At 46.6% G+C, this 17,076-nt stretch overlaps 1 protein-coding gene across 16 annotated transcripts in view; it reads right to left on the bottom strand.

The window, feature by feature from the left end:
- Atp8a (ATPase phospholipid transporting 8A1) overlaps positions 1–17,076 on the bottom strand; it is a 126,648-nt gene that overhangs the window by 73,972 nt on the left and 35,600 nt on the right. For 4 of the 16 annotated variants that reach the window (XM_077703096.1, XM_077703097.1, XM_077703100.1 and 1 more), the window contains exons 3-4: positions 12,237–12,267; positions 7,089–7,182 (exon numbers count right to left, since the gene is read on the bottom strand). The exons of 8 other annotated variants lie outside the window; for them this stretch is intronic. In XM_077703096.1, coding sequence (XP_077559222.1) covers positions 7,089–7,182; positions 12,237–12,267 — 125 coding nt within the window. The remainder of the gene's footprint in view (positions 1–7,088; positions 7,183–12,236; positions 12,268–17,076) is intronic. 4 more of the 16 variants (XM_077703113.1, XM_077703099.1, XM_077703111.1 and 1 more) reach the window with 1 other exon arrangement.

Raw genomic sequence — 17,076 nt, 5'->3', positions numbered from 1 at the left:
CGAACTTCCCGCCGCGGTGGCTCAGTGGCTAAAGCGTTGCGCTGCTGAGCACGAGGTCGCGGGTTCGATTCCCGGCCGCGGCGGCCGCTTTTCTGATGGAGGCGAAAAGCAAAAACGCCCGTGTATACGATATTTCGGCGCACGTTAAAGATCCCCAGGTGGTCAAAATTAACCCGGAACATTACACTACGGCGCGCCTCATCTCCTGTGTTGCGTCGGCGCGTTAACTCTCTACAATCAATCAATCGATCAAAACGAACGCCGAGCGCGGCCGCCATGATAGGAGGGCGCCCCTGACGTCACCATTCTTGTCGCACCGCTGCCGGTCTGTACGCGCGCGCGAACTCGCTCGCGCCCAGACCTGCCGAGGTCTTCACCATCCCCCGCGCCCGGGCAGCATGACGTCATTCCCATAACCATGACGTGATACACACGTTGTAGCAGCGGGCGCCAACCGCAGCCAGAGCGTTGGCTACGTCACGGTAGCCTCGAAGTCGGCAATTTGGGGCAATTTGGAGCAATGATTTCAGCTTTCATTGCGGGCAAGCTTTCTCGTGCGGGCAAATATTAAAATGGATTTTAAATATGTTATACTGAACGGCTACTGTAGAAATTTGCTAGGAGGTGACTCCTGATAAAAAAGAAGCATATTACATAGTTATCTCAGCTTTGAAATTTCGTGTCCCTACTCCTTTAATGTTGTTTAATTCGTGACGAGATAAAGGTCATGGCGAAGTTACGGCAAACACGGTTTCAAAAAAGTTTCCAACATGAGTACAACTGCGTCGACAGCATAGCGCAGCACACACGGATTCAATGCACTCCCTCCCTCCGTTTTTATAGATCGTTTACAGCGTGGCGGCCCGGGCGAGGCCATCTGAGGCGACGTGACGTCATTTGCCATTGGATGCCTTTTAGAAGGCGTTTCTCGCCGCAGCATTCGCTGGTGACAGCGCGCATCGGCGAGTGCCGGTGCGGCTTGGTATGCGAAATTTACAAATTTTTTCGATTGTCGCTGTGAATGTGAATTTAGCGGGCGACTAGATAAATTATGTGGGAAGCTCTAGGGACGACTTAGTCAGGAAACGTCTCACATAAAGCTTGTATAAGGGCTACTTTGATTGGCGTCTGTCACCGTTCGCACATGAAGCTTGGCGCCATTTTCCCCTGTTTACGCGTACTCACTCAGAGCAGCAAACCGAGAAGCTGTAACATCTTGCGATTCGGTACAATTCTGCATGTATTAAGTGGTATTTAAAAAAATTAGTTTGAGAGCTTTCCCTTCCAGTGTACACTAAAATATTTGACTTTGGTTTCACAATTTTATGAACATGGAGGGCTGAAAAAAAGAAACAATAAAACTCTGCATGGGTGTGCACCACTCTTGACAAAAAAAACTCGTAAAAGGGTAGTAACGGCTGTATTTTCTAACTCCTTACGGACCTTACTGCACCGCAGAACGGTACGTAGGATCTGACACTAAGTATGCAACCTAAATGCTATCGTTACTAGTCTAGACCATGCGCGTAGTAACTCCTGCTTGTTTGATACTAACGTTCAGTGATAGTAACAAAATTCTATGAATTATTGAACATAATAACTGCAGCACTTTTCCCACTCGAAAACACAATTAAAAAGTTTTTGCAAATCAACATGCTGACTTGTATATGCTCAAATTAAAATGCACAATTCTAAAATTATCGCTAAAATGTTTATTTCTTGCAACAAGCCAGCCCACCGGCTCTGTTAGAGGACTTTCCGCTGCTTGATATAAAAGCAAGAAGAGCAGATATACTTCTAAGGTAACCAAGTCATACTCGCTCTCCCCGTGCATGCAGTTGGTTTCATCCCTTCATTATATTTGTTGTCGAAGCGTGATGTGCGCGTGTTGAATGTGTCCACGTCAAGCTGCGCGCTCAGCCGATCCCCGTTGTCACGCGCAGTTTTTCAGGTTATGCATGACCAGTTAGTAAAACCACTAAGTACCTAGTTTATACTGGCACAAGTAACTGGTTAGTGTTCTGGTAAGTGCCACGACCTTTCTTTTAAGAGTGAAGAGTGAGTGCTCGCAGAGGCCTCAGACTGAGAACGTATACGGTCTGAGCCACAGTTACAATATATCGATAAATTCAAACGTTTTTTCGATGGCAGTGCCGCCCAGTGTGGTCGTCTCCTCGTTGTTTGAGTCTCCTCCAGGAAAGCAGAGCATTCCGAGCCGACTCAAACACGGGAAGTCTCTGTGTTTAAGTTGCGGTCCGTGAGACTCGCATTCGTCCCACTCTTTCAGGCCCCAATCGCAGTTTACGCGCCCTACTACCGACCCTGTTTTTCCAGCCAAGCCGCATATATATTGGTTTCCCCATATAGCGCGCGCGGGAAGATCGGCGCAGGACGGAAATTTTCGCGGATGGAGTATACGGTTACGTAGCTGCTACTCTTACTTTACCAATACTATCCCGAAACAAATTTTATGAGAAGTAGCCGCTATAGGACGCATCTATCGTTACGCCTGGTTTAATTGTCAGAGTTATAGTTAGTTGACAGTGAAGTTGTAAACGGGACAGAAATTCCCGACCGCTGTCAATACGTGGGCCACATTGTATACGGCGGGAAAACAGACCGCTCATGCGTCCCCATAAACGATACATAAACGCCATGTTTGTCCGCTGGAGTTTCATTCGAGCGGAAAAACATGGCGTTTTTTCTAGCGTTCGTTTTGCCGTAGGGCACAGATGAGGGAGGATGAGATGGTGATGAGGAAAGTTGATCAAATGAAAATAAAAATGTTCGCTTCGCGGATAAAGCCCAGGAGTATGAGGCCCATGTATCCGTGATGAGGTCCATGTGTCCACGCAGTGTCCAAGTTTCATTCGGCTAATTAACTAGGAAGTGTGCTTAATTGAAAATATCGTAATAACGTGTTTTCATATGTGCACTCCTTGAACTGCGTTTAGCTTCGCTGTTAATATCCGTCTTCGCTGATAAGAAGGATGTTATCAGCAGCAAAATGTAGAAAGTACGGGCTACATTTACGGTCTACATTTTATGATCTACAGAAAGTACGGTCTACATTTTGCTAACGATCCACTTCGCAGCGCACAAGGGCAGTCTGCGGAGGAAAGTCCCACGTACTACCAAATCATGTTCCCTAGAAACTTAACTGTAACCGCGGTGCATTATTTCGTAATTTGTGTCCTAACGCCGTAATAAGTACACTGCAATCCATGCGATTTTTTCGTCCACTCCATACGCGACGAGGCAGTTCCAACACCTACGTCCATATAGCCACAACGCATCGAAATTGGTAACAGTTGATAACGCGGTAAAGGTATACAAATCTTCCCGTGCCACCCACACAACTAGCGCTTGGCGCTGCGTAAATACGAAGCTGGTCCCAGCTGGGGCCAGCATCATATTTCCGCGTGGAATGGGAAAGCGGTCATGGAGAAATAGAAAACTTACGCACCCATGCAGAGTTGTTTTGTTTTCATCATAAAATCATGCGACGACGGCCTGCATTTTTAACGTACACTGAAAAAAAAGTTCTAGAAATAAGCTTTAGAATACCACTCATACATGCATAGTCATAGTCGAATTTCGTCATAACGAACTAAGATCGGGACAGCAAATTAGTTCATTATAACCGATATTTGTTATAGCAGTAAAGGTAAAAATCGGCTATTACAAATAGACAGTCTGGCTCGCGCAAAAATACTTGATGCATAAATGCATTTCTTGAGGCTTCGATCCCGTAATACACAAGGTAACCCTTACCTTTCTCCTTGTTGCATTTATATCTCAATGAACCGGAACACGAGTACGTAAAATTACAACAGAACAGAGTTCACTTGACAACACAGGTCTGCGTCCCTATTTATTTGGGGAAGGATGTGATTTTCGTCTGGTGGATACTCACAGCACTGAGCAGGACGAAGTTTTCCACAGTGTTCACGAACAAAAGGGCCTTTATACTTCCGCAGTTTAGGACTACGGGGTTTTTTTCCGATTAGCTTCTCAGCCTCCTGGTTTTATATTTCGTCGTTATATCCGATATAGCGCGGCTCTCCCGGTTTCAGTTTCATTATAAAAGAATAAGTGTCATTGAAATACAGCGTGACCAACCAAAGTCTGTATTTAGTTCGCTATAGTCGATAATTCGCAATATCAGTGTTCGTTATAATGAGTTTCAACTGTATTGAATGATGTTAATGCCCTTAGGCTTTGGTGCTGTGAGTGCGTACTTAAAAAAAAAAGATGCCGGTGGGTATCTCCATGTTGGATGAAACTCGTGAACAGAAGAAAACCGGGCTACGAACGCTGATTAAAACAGCGCTTAAACAAACGTTATGTGCGAACTAGGATCTGAATTTTGGCCCTCAATATCCAGTCGCAATTTCATAATTTCACAATCGGATCATGGTATCATAGCATTTCAGCATTTCATCATAGTCATCGCATTTTGTTCTGATATGGGTAAAGCCCACTGACACTAGTCCTGACCAAATCCTTCGAATAGCGTTCTAACCTTTATCATTTATAACGTATGCGGAGCTGCACTTACAGCGGGAAGTGCAACAGTTTGGCCAGAAGTTCGAGTTGGGCAATTACGATTGCGAAGAACTCGGAAAAGGTGTTCTGAATCTTCAAGAAATGATTAAGGCGAGAACGGAGCCCTGACTTGTGGTGGGAAGTACGCAGGTTTTGCATTTATCACGCGTTGTAAGCAAAACGTAAAGTGAACAGGAATAAAGATCGCTTTAGCTGCAGAAAATAAAGCGAGTTCACGAGGATGGCTTGGTGGGCTAGTTGTTGTAGCATCATAAAGGGTTAACAGCGCACAAACACGACGACACACAAGGAAGAGAAGACAGGACAAGCGCTGACTGGGCATTGTTAACGGGCATTGTTCTTAACGGGGCATTGTTAAGTCTTGTCTAAAAAATTTGTTTTTGAAGTCATGTGCACATTCAGCAGAAAAAGCTTCATGGCTCAAATCAACCGCCTGTTGTCTGCTGGATAACCGTAACATTTGCTGACCGGAGTGGCTCGTGACTTACTAAGAGAGTTAAAACGTGGTGACCAGTACTGCCCGGAGATAAGGCGAAGGAAAGAAAAATTTGTGGTGGTTCCTTATATGCACAGGGTTGCGCATAACCTCAAGAAGATTGGCATGCACGCAGGTGTTCATGTAATTTTCTCTGCTCCCAACAAGCTTTCGAAGCTGTGTCCGATGGAGAATGGCGGTGGCAGAGATAAAGGGGGGTGCTCGAAGAAACACCGGGAACAATTTGTTGAATGTGATGAAAGCGTTATTTATTCTCTCCCGCTGGATTGTGGAAAAACCTATGTCGGCCAGACGGGCAGATGCCTTAATGATAGGCTGAGGGGACATAAAAACCTCGTAGGAAAGACGGCTGTTTCGGGCCACCTAGCTGCGCACTGCAAAGATTGCACCTGCGTGCCGCTATTCGGGGACTGCTCAGTCATAGCTAGAGGGAAGGACAGACATACACGGGAGGTTATTGAGGCCCTCGAGATTGAACGTCTTCATGAAAACTGCGTGAGCAGACCATCTGTTGCACTCTAAGAAAAAGAAAAACAGTATCTGGGGCAACGAGCGTAGAAGGCGGGGCGCGAGAAAAGTGTTTGTCATATTTTTTGGGCTTTGTGATTGGATGTGTCTTGGTTTATATGTCTTTCATGGCGAAATAAAAAATCAGTTATCAGCGCTTGTCCTGTCTTCTCTTCCCCGTGTGTCGTGTTTTTGCGCTGTTAACCCTTTATAAAGCGAGTTCATCAGCTCACGTCACCTGGTGCACAATAATACAAAAAGAACTTTGGATAACATAGATACCCGCCCATATTGCAGTTGATACAAGGTAATGTAAATACCGTTTGTTTGGCGTGTTTAAAAGAACTAATTCCTGTAAAATACAATGGTGCGGTCGGTGCGTAACTAACGCATCCCCCAGCCGAAGACAGCTGTTAGTTGACTCGTAGTGGCGTAACGCCTAACTATGATGCCATTCGTGTTAGGACAATGACGTCACTCCCTCTTTATCGGAGCTACACGGGACGCGGGGCATCCACCAGTAAAGTACTTATTGGACTACCACTGGCGTACGCAGGGGGGGAAGGGGGAGGGGGCGAAAGGGGCGCCTACTCCATACTCCCTCCCCCCCCTCAAAAAAAAAAATTCAATCCCGGAGGAAAAAGACGACGATAAATTTGGCTGTCAACAAATAATGACCACCGCTAATCGTTTTTTGTGTGGACAAGCTAAGCACCAACTATATGTGGCTTCTATGTATGTTCTCACCATGCACGAATATCGGCTATTTTGCATTTTCAGTAGAAAAGTCTGAACAAAACAATCAGAACGTTATGTGGAGCACGACGTCAGATACGAGAACGCTGGTGAAGATGGGGGGAATTGAGCAAAGTCGCATTGCTGCCGGCGCACGTATTCCTGTCCCATCGGGCCTTTTAGGAGTCAGGCATCGAAGGATTAAATAACAAAACTCGCTGTACGCATTCCCATCTAACTACCCATAACCTACTCCCTTTTCCCACTATCCCTTACCCTTCAACCCAACCCCCTCCAGCTACTTCCCAGGGGAGATCAAGGGAGTCTCTCCGGGCCCGCTCGTCTGACCGTGGTCTCGCTTAGTAGCTCCACCTACTTCCCTCCAATTTGTTTTTACCTTTTTTGCATTCGGGCGATAAAAATACCTTTTGATTATGGCCAATTCATTTATTTTACCAATTGTATTAAGCCTGTTACACGTTAGGGGTGCAGGCTGAGGCTTGTTGCTTTCCATTTTTTTTATTTTTCTCACTATACTTATGTCCCTCTAGCATGATTTAAGGGCTTTGTAGTTTGCATACAGTGGCTTTAGACGCTTTAGATACACAGCGTCTAAAGGCACTGTAAGCAAACTGTGCACCATACCGTGGTATACAGTTATATATAACTAGTTCCCTTTGCTAGTTTGTAGCCTAGTTACGAGGTAAGTCGGTTAGTAAGTTCATTCATGCGGTTAGTAAGTGAGCTAAGTTAGTTAAAGCTCAGTGGTCGAGTCACTCACCTCCATCGGACCCACTAACCGGCTCGTCACTGAAGCGTTTGTACCGGAACCCGCGATCGGCTGCCCCGTAGAAGTTCGGTTGGAAAGCGCCGCGCTGGACGTGGCATGCGTGTGCGCGCGGAGAACAACACATTGTTTTAACCACTCAAGGCACGCCATGACGCAAAAACAAAATTCGCGCGCAGTTTCAACTTTTGGGGAGCAATGTAAAAACGGACCCCTGAAGAAAGAAAGTACAGCCAGCGCAACCACTGGCTCCGTCCCTCCCTTCAAGCCCCCTTCCCAACTCCCCCCTTTTTAAAACGAAGCTTCCTAAGCTTCCCTGATGGCGTTGAAGTCCGAGTAGAACACGCGGCAGAAAAGCCAACTTTAAACACACGGCAAAAAAGCCAACTTTCCACAACAGGTTTCAAGAAGGGTATACATCAATCATACACCACATAACATAACAATGAGACCTCTTTGCACATAACGCACATGTCCTAGCTGATACGCGAAATATAGTTTGGCAACACACGGTTAGCTATGATGATTATGAAATACATTCTCTAAGCAGGGTTGGACTTTGGCTTTGGACTTTGGTGGTGTGGGGTTGGATGTTAGCTTTGTACTTTGGCGGACCTGCAGTGGACTTTTGCTTTAGACTTCGGCAGTTTGGATTTTAGAATTTAGGGGAGTGGATTTTGGACGTTGACTTTGACTCGGGTTGCATGAGAGGAAGTTTCGCGATTAACCATCTTTCTCTTAAGAAAGGGGCTTTGATTTTTTGTTTATAACGTAACGCATATGTTAGGAAAATCCGGAAAGTATTTGGACGTCCATTTTTAAGCATCATTGTTTTTCGGCGTCACTTTTAGCACGAAAGCCCTATTACCCTATCTCTGCCGTTTTCGTCGGGAAATTCGTGAAGCCTGTTTTGCGAAGCCTCTTTCGCGAAGCCTCCCGTATTTTCAAATTTATAACTCGCTCGTGCTGAGGTTGATGCGCAGCAGAGAAGAGGGAGGATGCCTAATGCTATAATCTATAAATAGAACGTCGTCAAATGGTACCCACAGCTCGACGTACAGTGAGTATGACGTTGTTTGGCATTTCGTAAGGCTCAACTTGAAAGTCGCCCATCGGTAAGCCCGACCACAGGAGTGAGTACAACTTAATTGGGATCATAAAAGACCTGTGGGTGGAGCACGCAGTCTAGGGCGCCATTGGAGCAACCCGCCGTTTTCGTCCGGGCACAGGATTTTAGATTTACATTTTGGGGTCTAACGTCCCGCTACACATGATACTCATTGCACGCCAAGCTGCAGGTACCGATTGCCATCATAGGCACCAAACATAGACGTTAAGCCAAGGTTGGCGCATGCCAGACCATTGTTGACGTTGCTCTATAAAACTGGTCATACTTTTTAATGCAGAATCTACCAACGCTTTCTGAAGACAAAATACACGTCTGGTTCATTAAAAAGCGTACCTAGTTCCAAATCTATCGCATCCCTCCCATAAATAATTGAGATGTTAAAGATTTCGGATGAATCAGTGCCGACACCACAGCCACTTTCGGTAGACGTGTCTGTTTTGTTTTGTTAGAAAAATGCTTTTCGTGGCCGGCATAGAGGTGAATGAGTTACCGACTGCTAGTTCTTTTAGATTCAACCAGGTTGTATTTTGTCCTTATGTGCCCTTTAGGCTTGGTTCAGGTTGATGCATGCACCAGGATGTCAATTAATCAGTCAATTCGGCCACGAGAAATTTGTGCCCGTACTCGGAATGCCGTATGAGCGCTCTGAAGCGTATACCATTAGTTACGTATTCTGGAGTAACACATATCCGCTGTGGAGTATTGGACTACGCTTGAAAAAGAGGTCTGCATTCTGCACGGTATCCCGTGGTTGGCGCCGCCAAACCGTCTGTCAAACATTTACGAGGGCGGCGTCTGTCAAACGTTGCAAAGGGCGCTTTCAACTAAGAGAAAGTATACGTCGTGTGACAAAAGAACCTATCATTTTCTGCATACATCACAACACACTATAAAACAAGCATCGAAGAGGGGGATAGGCAAGCACTAACAAGGACAAATTTACAAAAAAATGTATAATTCCATTGTTTGAAGAAAGTGTCCTGATATTAACATGGAACCACACACACACACACACGCACACACACACACACACACACACACACACACACACACACACACACACACACACACACACACACACACACACACACACACACACACACACACACACACACACACACACTCACACACACACACACACACACACACACAAACGCCTCAATAAGCCTCTATAGAGCTGCCCAAGGACTTTTTTCCTTACTATGATGTGGGTAGACTAACGCAAAAGAAAAGCTTCCTCGCCTAGCGCTGCCATCTTCCCATACAGATGACTCATCAGAATTAAACGTGCAGTACACATCAAAGTAGTGAGAACATGGCCTCATTCGAAGTTTAGAACCGACGTAAGACATTTAAACAAGGCACGCTCTCATGTTTCGGTTCGATCGCTGTGCCGACATCGTGGATAGTGTACGACGCGAAATTTCGCCAGGTTGTTACACGTCGGGAGAACTTCCCAGCTCTGCGTTATCCAACGTCCCGAACGTCAACCGTAACTGCCGCCGAAATCAGCTGATTCCAACAGACGCTGCGTGTGATCGTCCTATTTATCGACACTGAAGAAAGAAAGCGCAAAAGACGGGACGAAGGAACACAGTAGAACAGACGGGCGCTACGTCTTTTGTATACTGTGTTCTTTCGTCCCGCCTTTTGCGCTTTTCTTTCTTCAGTATGTTCCACCAACTCGCCCACATCAAGCTTGCGTTTCTTCGTATTTATTGATAATCTCAATAATTTGATGACCATTTCTTATTTAATTTGCTTGCCATGCTTGCCTTCAAATTTAGGCTTGGCAAGGTAGACATGGGTTTGTAATACAGGTTCTCAATGCTTTGTTACTCGAATACAGACACCGCGTTTTAAAGACGAGAGAGAGAGAGAGAGAGAGAGAGAGAGAGAGAGAGAGAGAGAGAGAGAGGAGAGAGAGAGAGAGAGAGAGAGAGAGAGAGAGAGAGAGAGAGAGAGAGAGAGAGAGAGAGAGAGAGAGAGAGAGAGAGAGAGGAGAGAGAGAGAGAGAGAGAGAGAGAGAGAGAGAGAGAGAGAGAGAGAGAGAGAGAAACTTTAATCACAGTTGAAGTGAGCATATTTGTGGTCTCGGTCCTCAGTCCAAGACTCCGTTGGTACGGCCGGCTGTCTTCGCCCTTTCCGCTATCAAAAGCTGCGTGTCAGGGCAGGAGCTGGCCAGCGTACTCTCCCACTGCTCGCGTGAGGGGATGGGGATGGGGGGAAGACCTGGGTTTAGTTGGCATTCCCAGACAATACGGTAGAGTGTGCTTGGGACTTGGCAATAGGTACGTAGAGAACCATAGAGAGTAGGATGGATGGCGTGTAGTCTTGTTGGGTGTGGGTACGTATTTGTTTGCAGTTGTCTCAGGATGACTTCCTGTTCTTTCGTGGCCAGATCGGTGACTGGTGGATAGGGTTGTCTCGCTAATCGGTAATGTTGGGTGATATCGGCGAATGTGAGGAGGGGTTGCCAGGTTCGCTCCGACTCTTCTTGCGGTGCCTGGTGGGCGAGTTCTCGGGTCAGGACGTGTGCCGCTTGGTTGCCGCGAAGAGCAGAGTGGGCCGGGGTCCAAATGATTGTGACCTGTTTTGTTTCATTCTCAAAAGTTGCTGCCTGCGGACCGCTTTTACTTCGGCATTGGCGCGAGGTACCCGTCCAGCTCGTCACGCGCTCGTCACGTGGCGCTGCGGACAGTGTGTTGGAACCGCTTACCTTCAGCGACCACCGCATCTACGTTGGGAACTTTCTAAAGACAACGAGGAACTGTACGGCTTACTCAGCTTACTATTAAAAAGGCATGAAGCGATCTGACGCAGATTCATTCTATGGGCGCCAGCAAGCCCCACTTGGTTCATTTGCGCCATTAAGCAGGTCTGAACGAATCTTCCTTGATCCCTATAACGTGTGTACGTCAGGCTCAGCATAAATTTTATCTCATAAAGCGCTGTAAGCTGCACATACGCGGCGTGTAAAAATCGGTCCGTGAGTAACAACGTGCTGGGCTTCGGGTTACACGCACAGGGTTGAGAGTATGCACAGACTTCGCATGGTCGGTCCTCGTAGTGCTTGCACGCTGATTGAGTGATTTATCTATCAATCGATCAATTAATCATAATTGATTGTTTGATTGAACTTGTTGACTGACCGAAATACTTCAGTTTATTAGCCGTTTTATGAAGTACTGTCCAATGTACCGCAGCAGGTATGCGATACTGTCTAGGTACGTACACTCTGCCAGGTTTCAAAGTACGCGCACAGGCCTCAGGCACGCGCACAGATTTCTTCTGGTTGACCCTTCTAGTACTTCCGCACTACAGAAAAAAAAGCAGATATGTACTATTGCGGAGGGTAGTCGATCGTAACTCTCTCGTTAAAACGCTGTTGCTCTAAAACATATTGCATTACGACGTGCCACCAGAAATATTGCTCAAGCACAAAAAAATGCACTAAGCTTACTCAATGACTTCAGCTGGAGCTTGAAAACAACGCTTCCTTCCGTAGTGAACGCAAAACTTGGGCTTTGGAGACTCACGGAAATTAAGTGCCGCTACTCTTGCCACGCGCAATGCTTGCCATGCGAAAAAACCGAAACGCCGCTTTCCGGGACATGTAAGCTTGACTAGCAGGCAGTAACGTTTCCGCTCCACTCAACGCTCACACAAAGCAGCCCTCGTAGAAGTACATACAGCAAATCCTCGTTACTATAACGAAACTCTCTGTAAAGCAAAGTTACTTCGCTGTAAGCAATACTTTGTTGACAGCGGGATTGACTTGCTTGCCCTGCAATGCAGTAACGACCGTAAAAACTTTCTAATAAAGCAGGTATTCAAATAAAGCAATTTCATTATAACCAGTGTGTCCTGTATGTATATTAGGTCAACAGGACAGGGAACATTAACACATAATATAGTACAGGTGGTCCCGAAATAATTCCTCTCGACCGGCTTATCGTTACAGAAGGTTGCATGCGTCACTTGTAAAGCGTGCGCAGCAAAAGTAAAGTTACCTGCTGCCGTCGCGAGGAGTGTCTGTCTTTTCTGCAGAAAAAAAGAAAGAAAACAGTAACCGATTTTTTTACGTAGGTGACAGTCAGAAAAAAAAAAAATACGCCCAGAGCGCGCCGTGTGCCTATGCACGTCGGCAGCGATGATAGCCCTCGACCTTTGCCGGCGCGCGAGAAACCCTCATGAATTAGTAAGGCGCGCGAACGGGACATGTGCACCGCCCTTGGTTGTTCTTGAGTTGGGGCGCCGTGGCTGGTATTGTTCTTAGGGGTGTGTTAAAACCTTGATCGGAAAGTTGCTATTGTTTCTTCTCGAGCGACGTCCTTCGCCTTGCCGCCCGGAAAGGTTCAAGGTCTCCGCGAAATGGGCAGGCCCCGGGATGACAGGACTCTTCGTCTCCCGTCGCCTTTTAAACCACGGACACTTTTCTTCTTGCAGTGATGCTGCATATGGGAGGCTACCCTGTTTCGCGCCGTCTGTGACGAAATTAGAAATACCTCTGTAGAGGGTGCTTCCCTGCAAGCATATGCATGGTGAGGGAAAGCGAACCTCGCGAAAAAGTACAAATATAAATGGAGAGAAAAAATGGAAGCTTAAACGTCGTTAGAGATGTACAGAGCTGAGAAATTGGACATAGAAAGGAATATTTCTACGATAGTTCCCAGGGCAGTGCTTTGATTTTTGAGGCTAGAGCAGGTTGCTTGCGAACTAAGAGCTTTGTGGGGAAAGTATTCACAAAATGATGGGGTATGCGTGGTCTGCGGAAAAGAAACAGAAACTATGCGGCACATAGTGTTATAATGCGAGGATATCCATACAAATCTACATGAGGGAAATATTCGGCTTCCAGAAGCCCTAGGATTTAAGGGTAGCACAGAGTAAGTTAGCTTCAAGGCTGTCGAGGTGACGAAAAGAAGATTAGAATGCTGGTGGACGAAAAGCAGAGAGGGGAATATTGCCTAGGACAGTTACCACCTGTAACAGGAAAAAAAGTATTTTGTGCCTAATAAGTTTTTTTGTACCTGCCCTAAGCAGCACTAGTATTAAACGAAGAGTATAAAACATAGGTATATTAGTCCTTTTTGGTAAGATGACACGTCATCACCCCGCTACAAAGGGGAAACCAATAGCAATCATCATCATCAACAACATTACGTGGGAGGGGGAGTGTACATGTAATAGCCCAGAAAATCATCCGTGTTGTTTGAAACCAACTGCATCCCCGTGTTTTTGAAACGCGAGACGTTTGTGTGCGCTTGTTTGTTTGTTTATTTGTTGGTTTATGTGTTTGCTTGCTGGCTTAATTGCGACTGTTGCTGAAGGAGGCATCCGCCGAGGAAGAAACTTTAATCACAAATTTTGTCTCTTCATAATAGAGGCCGCGTACAGTCCGGACGTCTGCACACCGAGTACGTCGACATCTGGGACGCGTAGGTCCCCGGCCTAAAGGTTCCGTGCCCCTATTCTACCCCAGGAATGAATCGTGCACCCTCAGGTCTTAAACCATCTCCCGAAATTGAGTGACGTCGAAAAACGGCTGGTCGCAGCACGACTGTGTAGTTGCGGTGCTACATACCCCTGTCGTCATAGTCAGTAATTTCAATGAGGATGTGTCGAGACCAGAAAGGGTGGAGTTTACGCGTTTCTTATTGGGGGTATTTGAATTGCGATGCCACACTTATCCTGCCCAGACGAACACCCAGCAGTGTCCGTGCGTCCGTTTGACATTAGAGGCTTTAGTGAACCGTTTTTGACGGTCCGCTCCGCCCCGGTAGCAAGCGGGACGCCACTGCGCATGCGTGGCGCCCTCCGGTGGCGTTACCCGCTCCGTTCGCCGGGCTCTCAGCGGACAGTCGCGGAGCAGCGAGGCGAGCGCGCTACTGCGCGTTTAGTCCGCTGAAACGTGAGCGAAGAAAACGCAAAAGGGCTTCCGAACAGGCAAAGATGTCACACATCCACGAGGTTTAGAACGGAAGCGAAAAGCGTAGATCGAAGCGCGCGAGCCTACTTCTACGCAGCACCCAGAAAGGCAGCTCTGTCTTGCCTATTCGAAAGCTGAACGGCTTCGTTTAAATTATTTAGGAACATTATACCGTGTCAGCGACGACACTACACAAAAAGGTGAAATAAGGCAAGAAACACGGTATTTGCTTTATTTGTATGACCAAAATATAACATCTTTTATTTCCTTTTCGATTAAGTTTTGGTTTACAGACATGCAAAGCGCGAACGGTGACGCGAAGTATCCTCCGTCCAGGAAGATACGGTTATCGGTTAGTTAAAAGCCTTTCTTCAACTGACGCTCCGGTTGTGCTGAGCGTCCGAGCGGCGGAGTGGACCGTCAAAAACAGCCAGCTAAAACTCTCTATTGACTTTACAGCTCCGCTTGTAATTCACAGTCTCGGGGTGGAATGACCTTGAATTTGTTTTAGTTTAGTCATTGTTTTGGGCCAAATGAACGCACGTTGAACTCGCTGTTCAGCTCGACAATTACGACGCTGAGCAGCACTGATGCCGCCCGAAACACTTGTCCTGCCGTTAGAGAGAGAAAAGGTAAAGGAAAGGCATGAATGTTAACCAGGCTGCGGCCTAGTATGCTATTCTGCACTGGGGAAAGGGGAACAATGAGGAAAAAGAGGAAAAGAGAAAAAGAAGGGGAAAGGTAGAGACATAGCGTATACAAGTGGTGTGCCCAGCAGTAGGACACTACAGGTAAACAAGTTAAGTGAGTTCATAGAGGGTAGTCTTTGCCTTCTGTGCAATTCCGTCGTTTTTAGAAAACACAGGAGTGCTTTTGTCGCCTTTTCTGTAGATGAGAGTCTAGCTTCCGTAGAGTCGAAGAGAGTTGGCCTCTTTCCGATGAAAAACGTTGACACTCCCATAGGACATGTCGTATGGTATCTGGTGTGCCGTAGACTTCGCACGCCTCACTGGCTGCCATTCCAATCAAATAGGAGTAAGCATTTGTGAATGCGACTCCAAGCCATAGACAACAAAGAATGGTTGCATCAGATCGTGGGAGGCCTAATGGAAGGGGGCGCTGAAGATGCGGGTCGAGGGCATGAATACGAGCGCTCGTGAACCCTTTGGTAGACCGTTGGGATAGCGTGATCTCCCGAGAAAGTTTGCGGAGAGTCCTAGCTGCGTCCGTCCTGGATAACGGAATGGATACGGTCTCCGTTTTTTGGTGTGCCAAGCAGGCGCCAGCGTCCGCACTTTCGTTTCCGACAATGCCGCAATGACTGGGAAGCCACTGGAAGGCAATGTCATGACCCGCTTGGGTGGCACGATCGTACAGTAGCCTTATCTCGGCCAGAAGCTGTTCATGAGATCCACGGCACAGGGCTGACTGCAGCGATTGAAGCGCGGGCTTTGAGTCGCAGAAGATCGCCCATCTTCGGCATGAAGTCTGTTCAATGGTGTGAAGGGCACAACGGATGGCGGTAAGTTCTGCAGCCCATAGAGTTTCTTACTATACATACTAGAGAGAGATCTGGCGCCAGCGTCTGTGCGGCTCATATCAAAGCAGTCTGTGTCGTCACGGACCGCCATTTTACCATGCGCTCACCTTAATTTCGTCAGTGGCTTGGATTGAAACGTTTTAGTGGCCGTATATTCGAACACAGTGCCACAAAAACGCAAAGAATAGTCTAATATTGTTTAAGTGGAAAATAAAACGGGCTCTTTTAAAGCTAATGAAAAAGGAAGTGAAGCTTATTTTTGCTGGAACGGTCATGCCTGCTATTCGGCAGACCCAGCTGGTAGTTAACAACAATGTTAATATTTTGGGGGAAACTCATTAAATACTCTTATTTTGTTAATTTTACCATTATTTGAAGTAACAAGTTGTTTTAAGACCTCGGAAATGCTTTTGACCGCCAGCTCCAGTTTAGCAAAACTTGCTGCTGAGGGAGTTGGTTCCTACATGAAGAAAAAAGAAAACGCGGCGTTAAGCAGTCGTGAACGAAGACAAGTTAGGACGGCTACAGGCACCCGTATCTGTAGTATCTTGTCTTCGTCGAAGTACGTTTGAGTTCTTTTTTTTTTTACTCAGCTACAACTTTTGCGGCGGCATATCACCCGCTCAGTCATACGTTCGTTTGACTCCGGCATGACCAACGTTAGGTATATAGGTATACGATCACGCCCTGCCTGCTCTTTCACCGAACGCGCAGTTGCCACGGCTCACGGCTATCACAGAACAGAAAGGATTTCGACTACTTCGTAGCTCGTCGACGTGTTAATGCATAGTAAACAAAGCAAATCCCCCCAAAACGCTTAAGAATCCAATTGTTATGCCAAGCACAAGCCAGAAGCTGTGGTCTTCCCATAACCCTCCACGACTACATGGATTCCCAGGTGCAGTTTCCTCTCTAGTATACATTAAGAAACTCTATGGCCCTGTCCACATTCTGAAACCACTGCTAAACGATAAAGGTGATATTCTGCACGAACACGAGGAAATAAGGTCACGTAAGCCTGAATCTTTCGGTATATTGGCGCGAACCCTGCTTCATTCATTCATTCATTCATTCATTCATTCATTCATTCATTCATGCTTATTTATGTTTTTTTTCCACTTCCCAGCACCTGGCCTCGCATAGTTATCTTATCCGGTGCTGGAAAGAGGGCATCCGTTTATTCTTCTGGCGTTTGGTCGCGCCGCGCTATCTCGTATGATAAAGAAAAAGTGTAAGCAGTTCGTCATTCACCCAGACTGCTCTTGTTTCATCCACAAGATCTAACTGGGTGTTTCTGCAGAAACGGCTGCGCTCTCAGACAAATGCATGCGGACCAAACTCCGCGTCATTCGATTCGCTGACGTTCCCACTGTGCACGCCC

This window comes from Haemaphysalis longicornis, unplaced genomic scaffold (genome assembly GCF_048455015.1).
Source record: "Haemaphysalis longicornis isolate Haplotype H1 unplaced genomic scaffold, Haemaphysalis longicornis Haplotype H1 scaffold_3, whole genome shotgun sequence".
Lineage (NCBI taxonomy): Eukaryota > Metazoa > Arthropoda > Arachnida > Ixodida > Ixodidae > Haemaphysalis > Haemaphysalis longicornis.
Note: the sequence above shows the minus strand (reverse complement) of the source record. Positions and strands in the feature narration are given on the sequence as shown.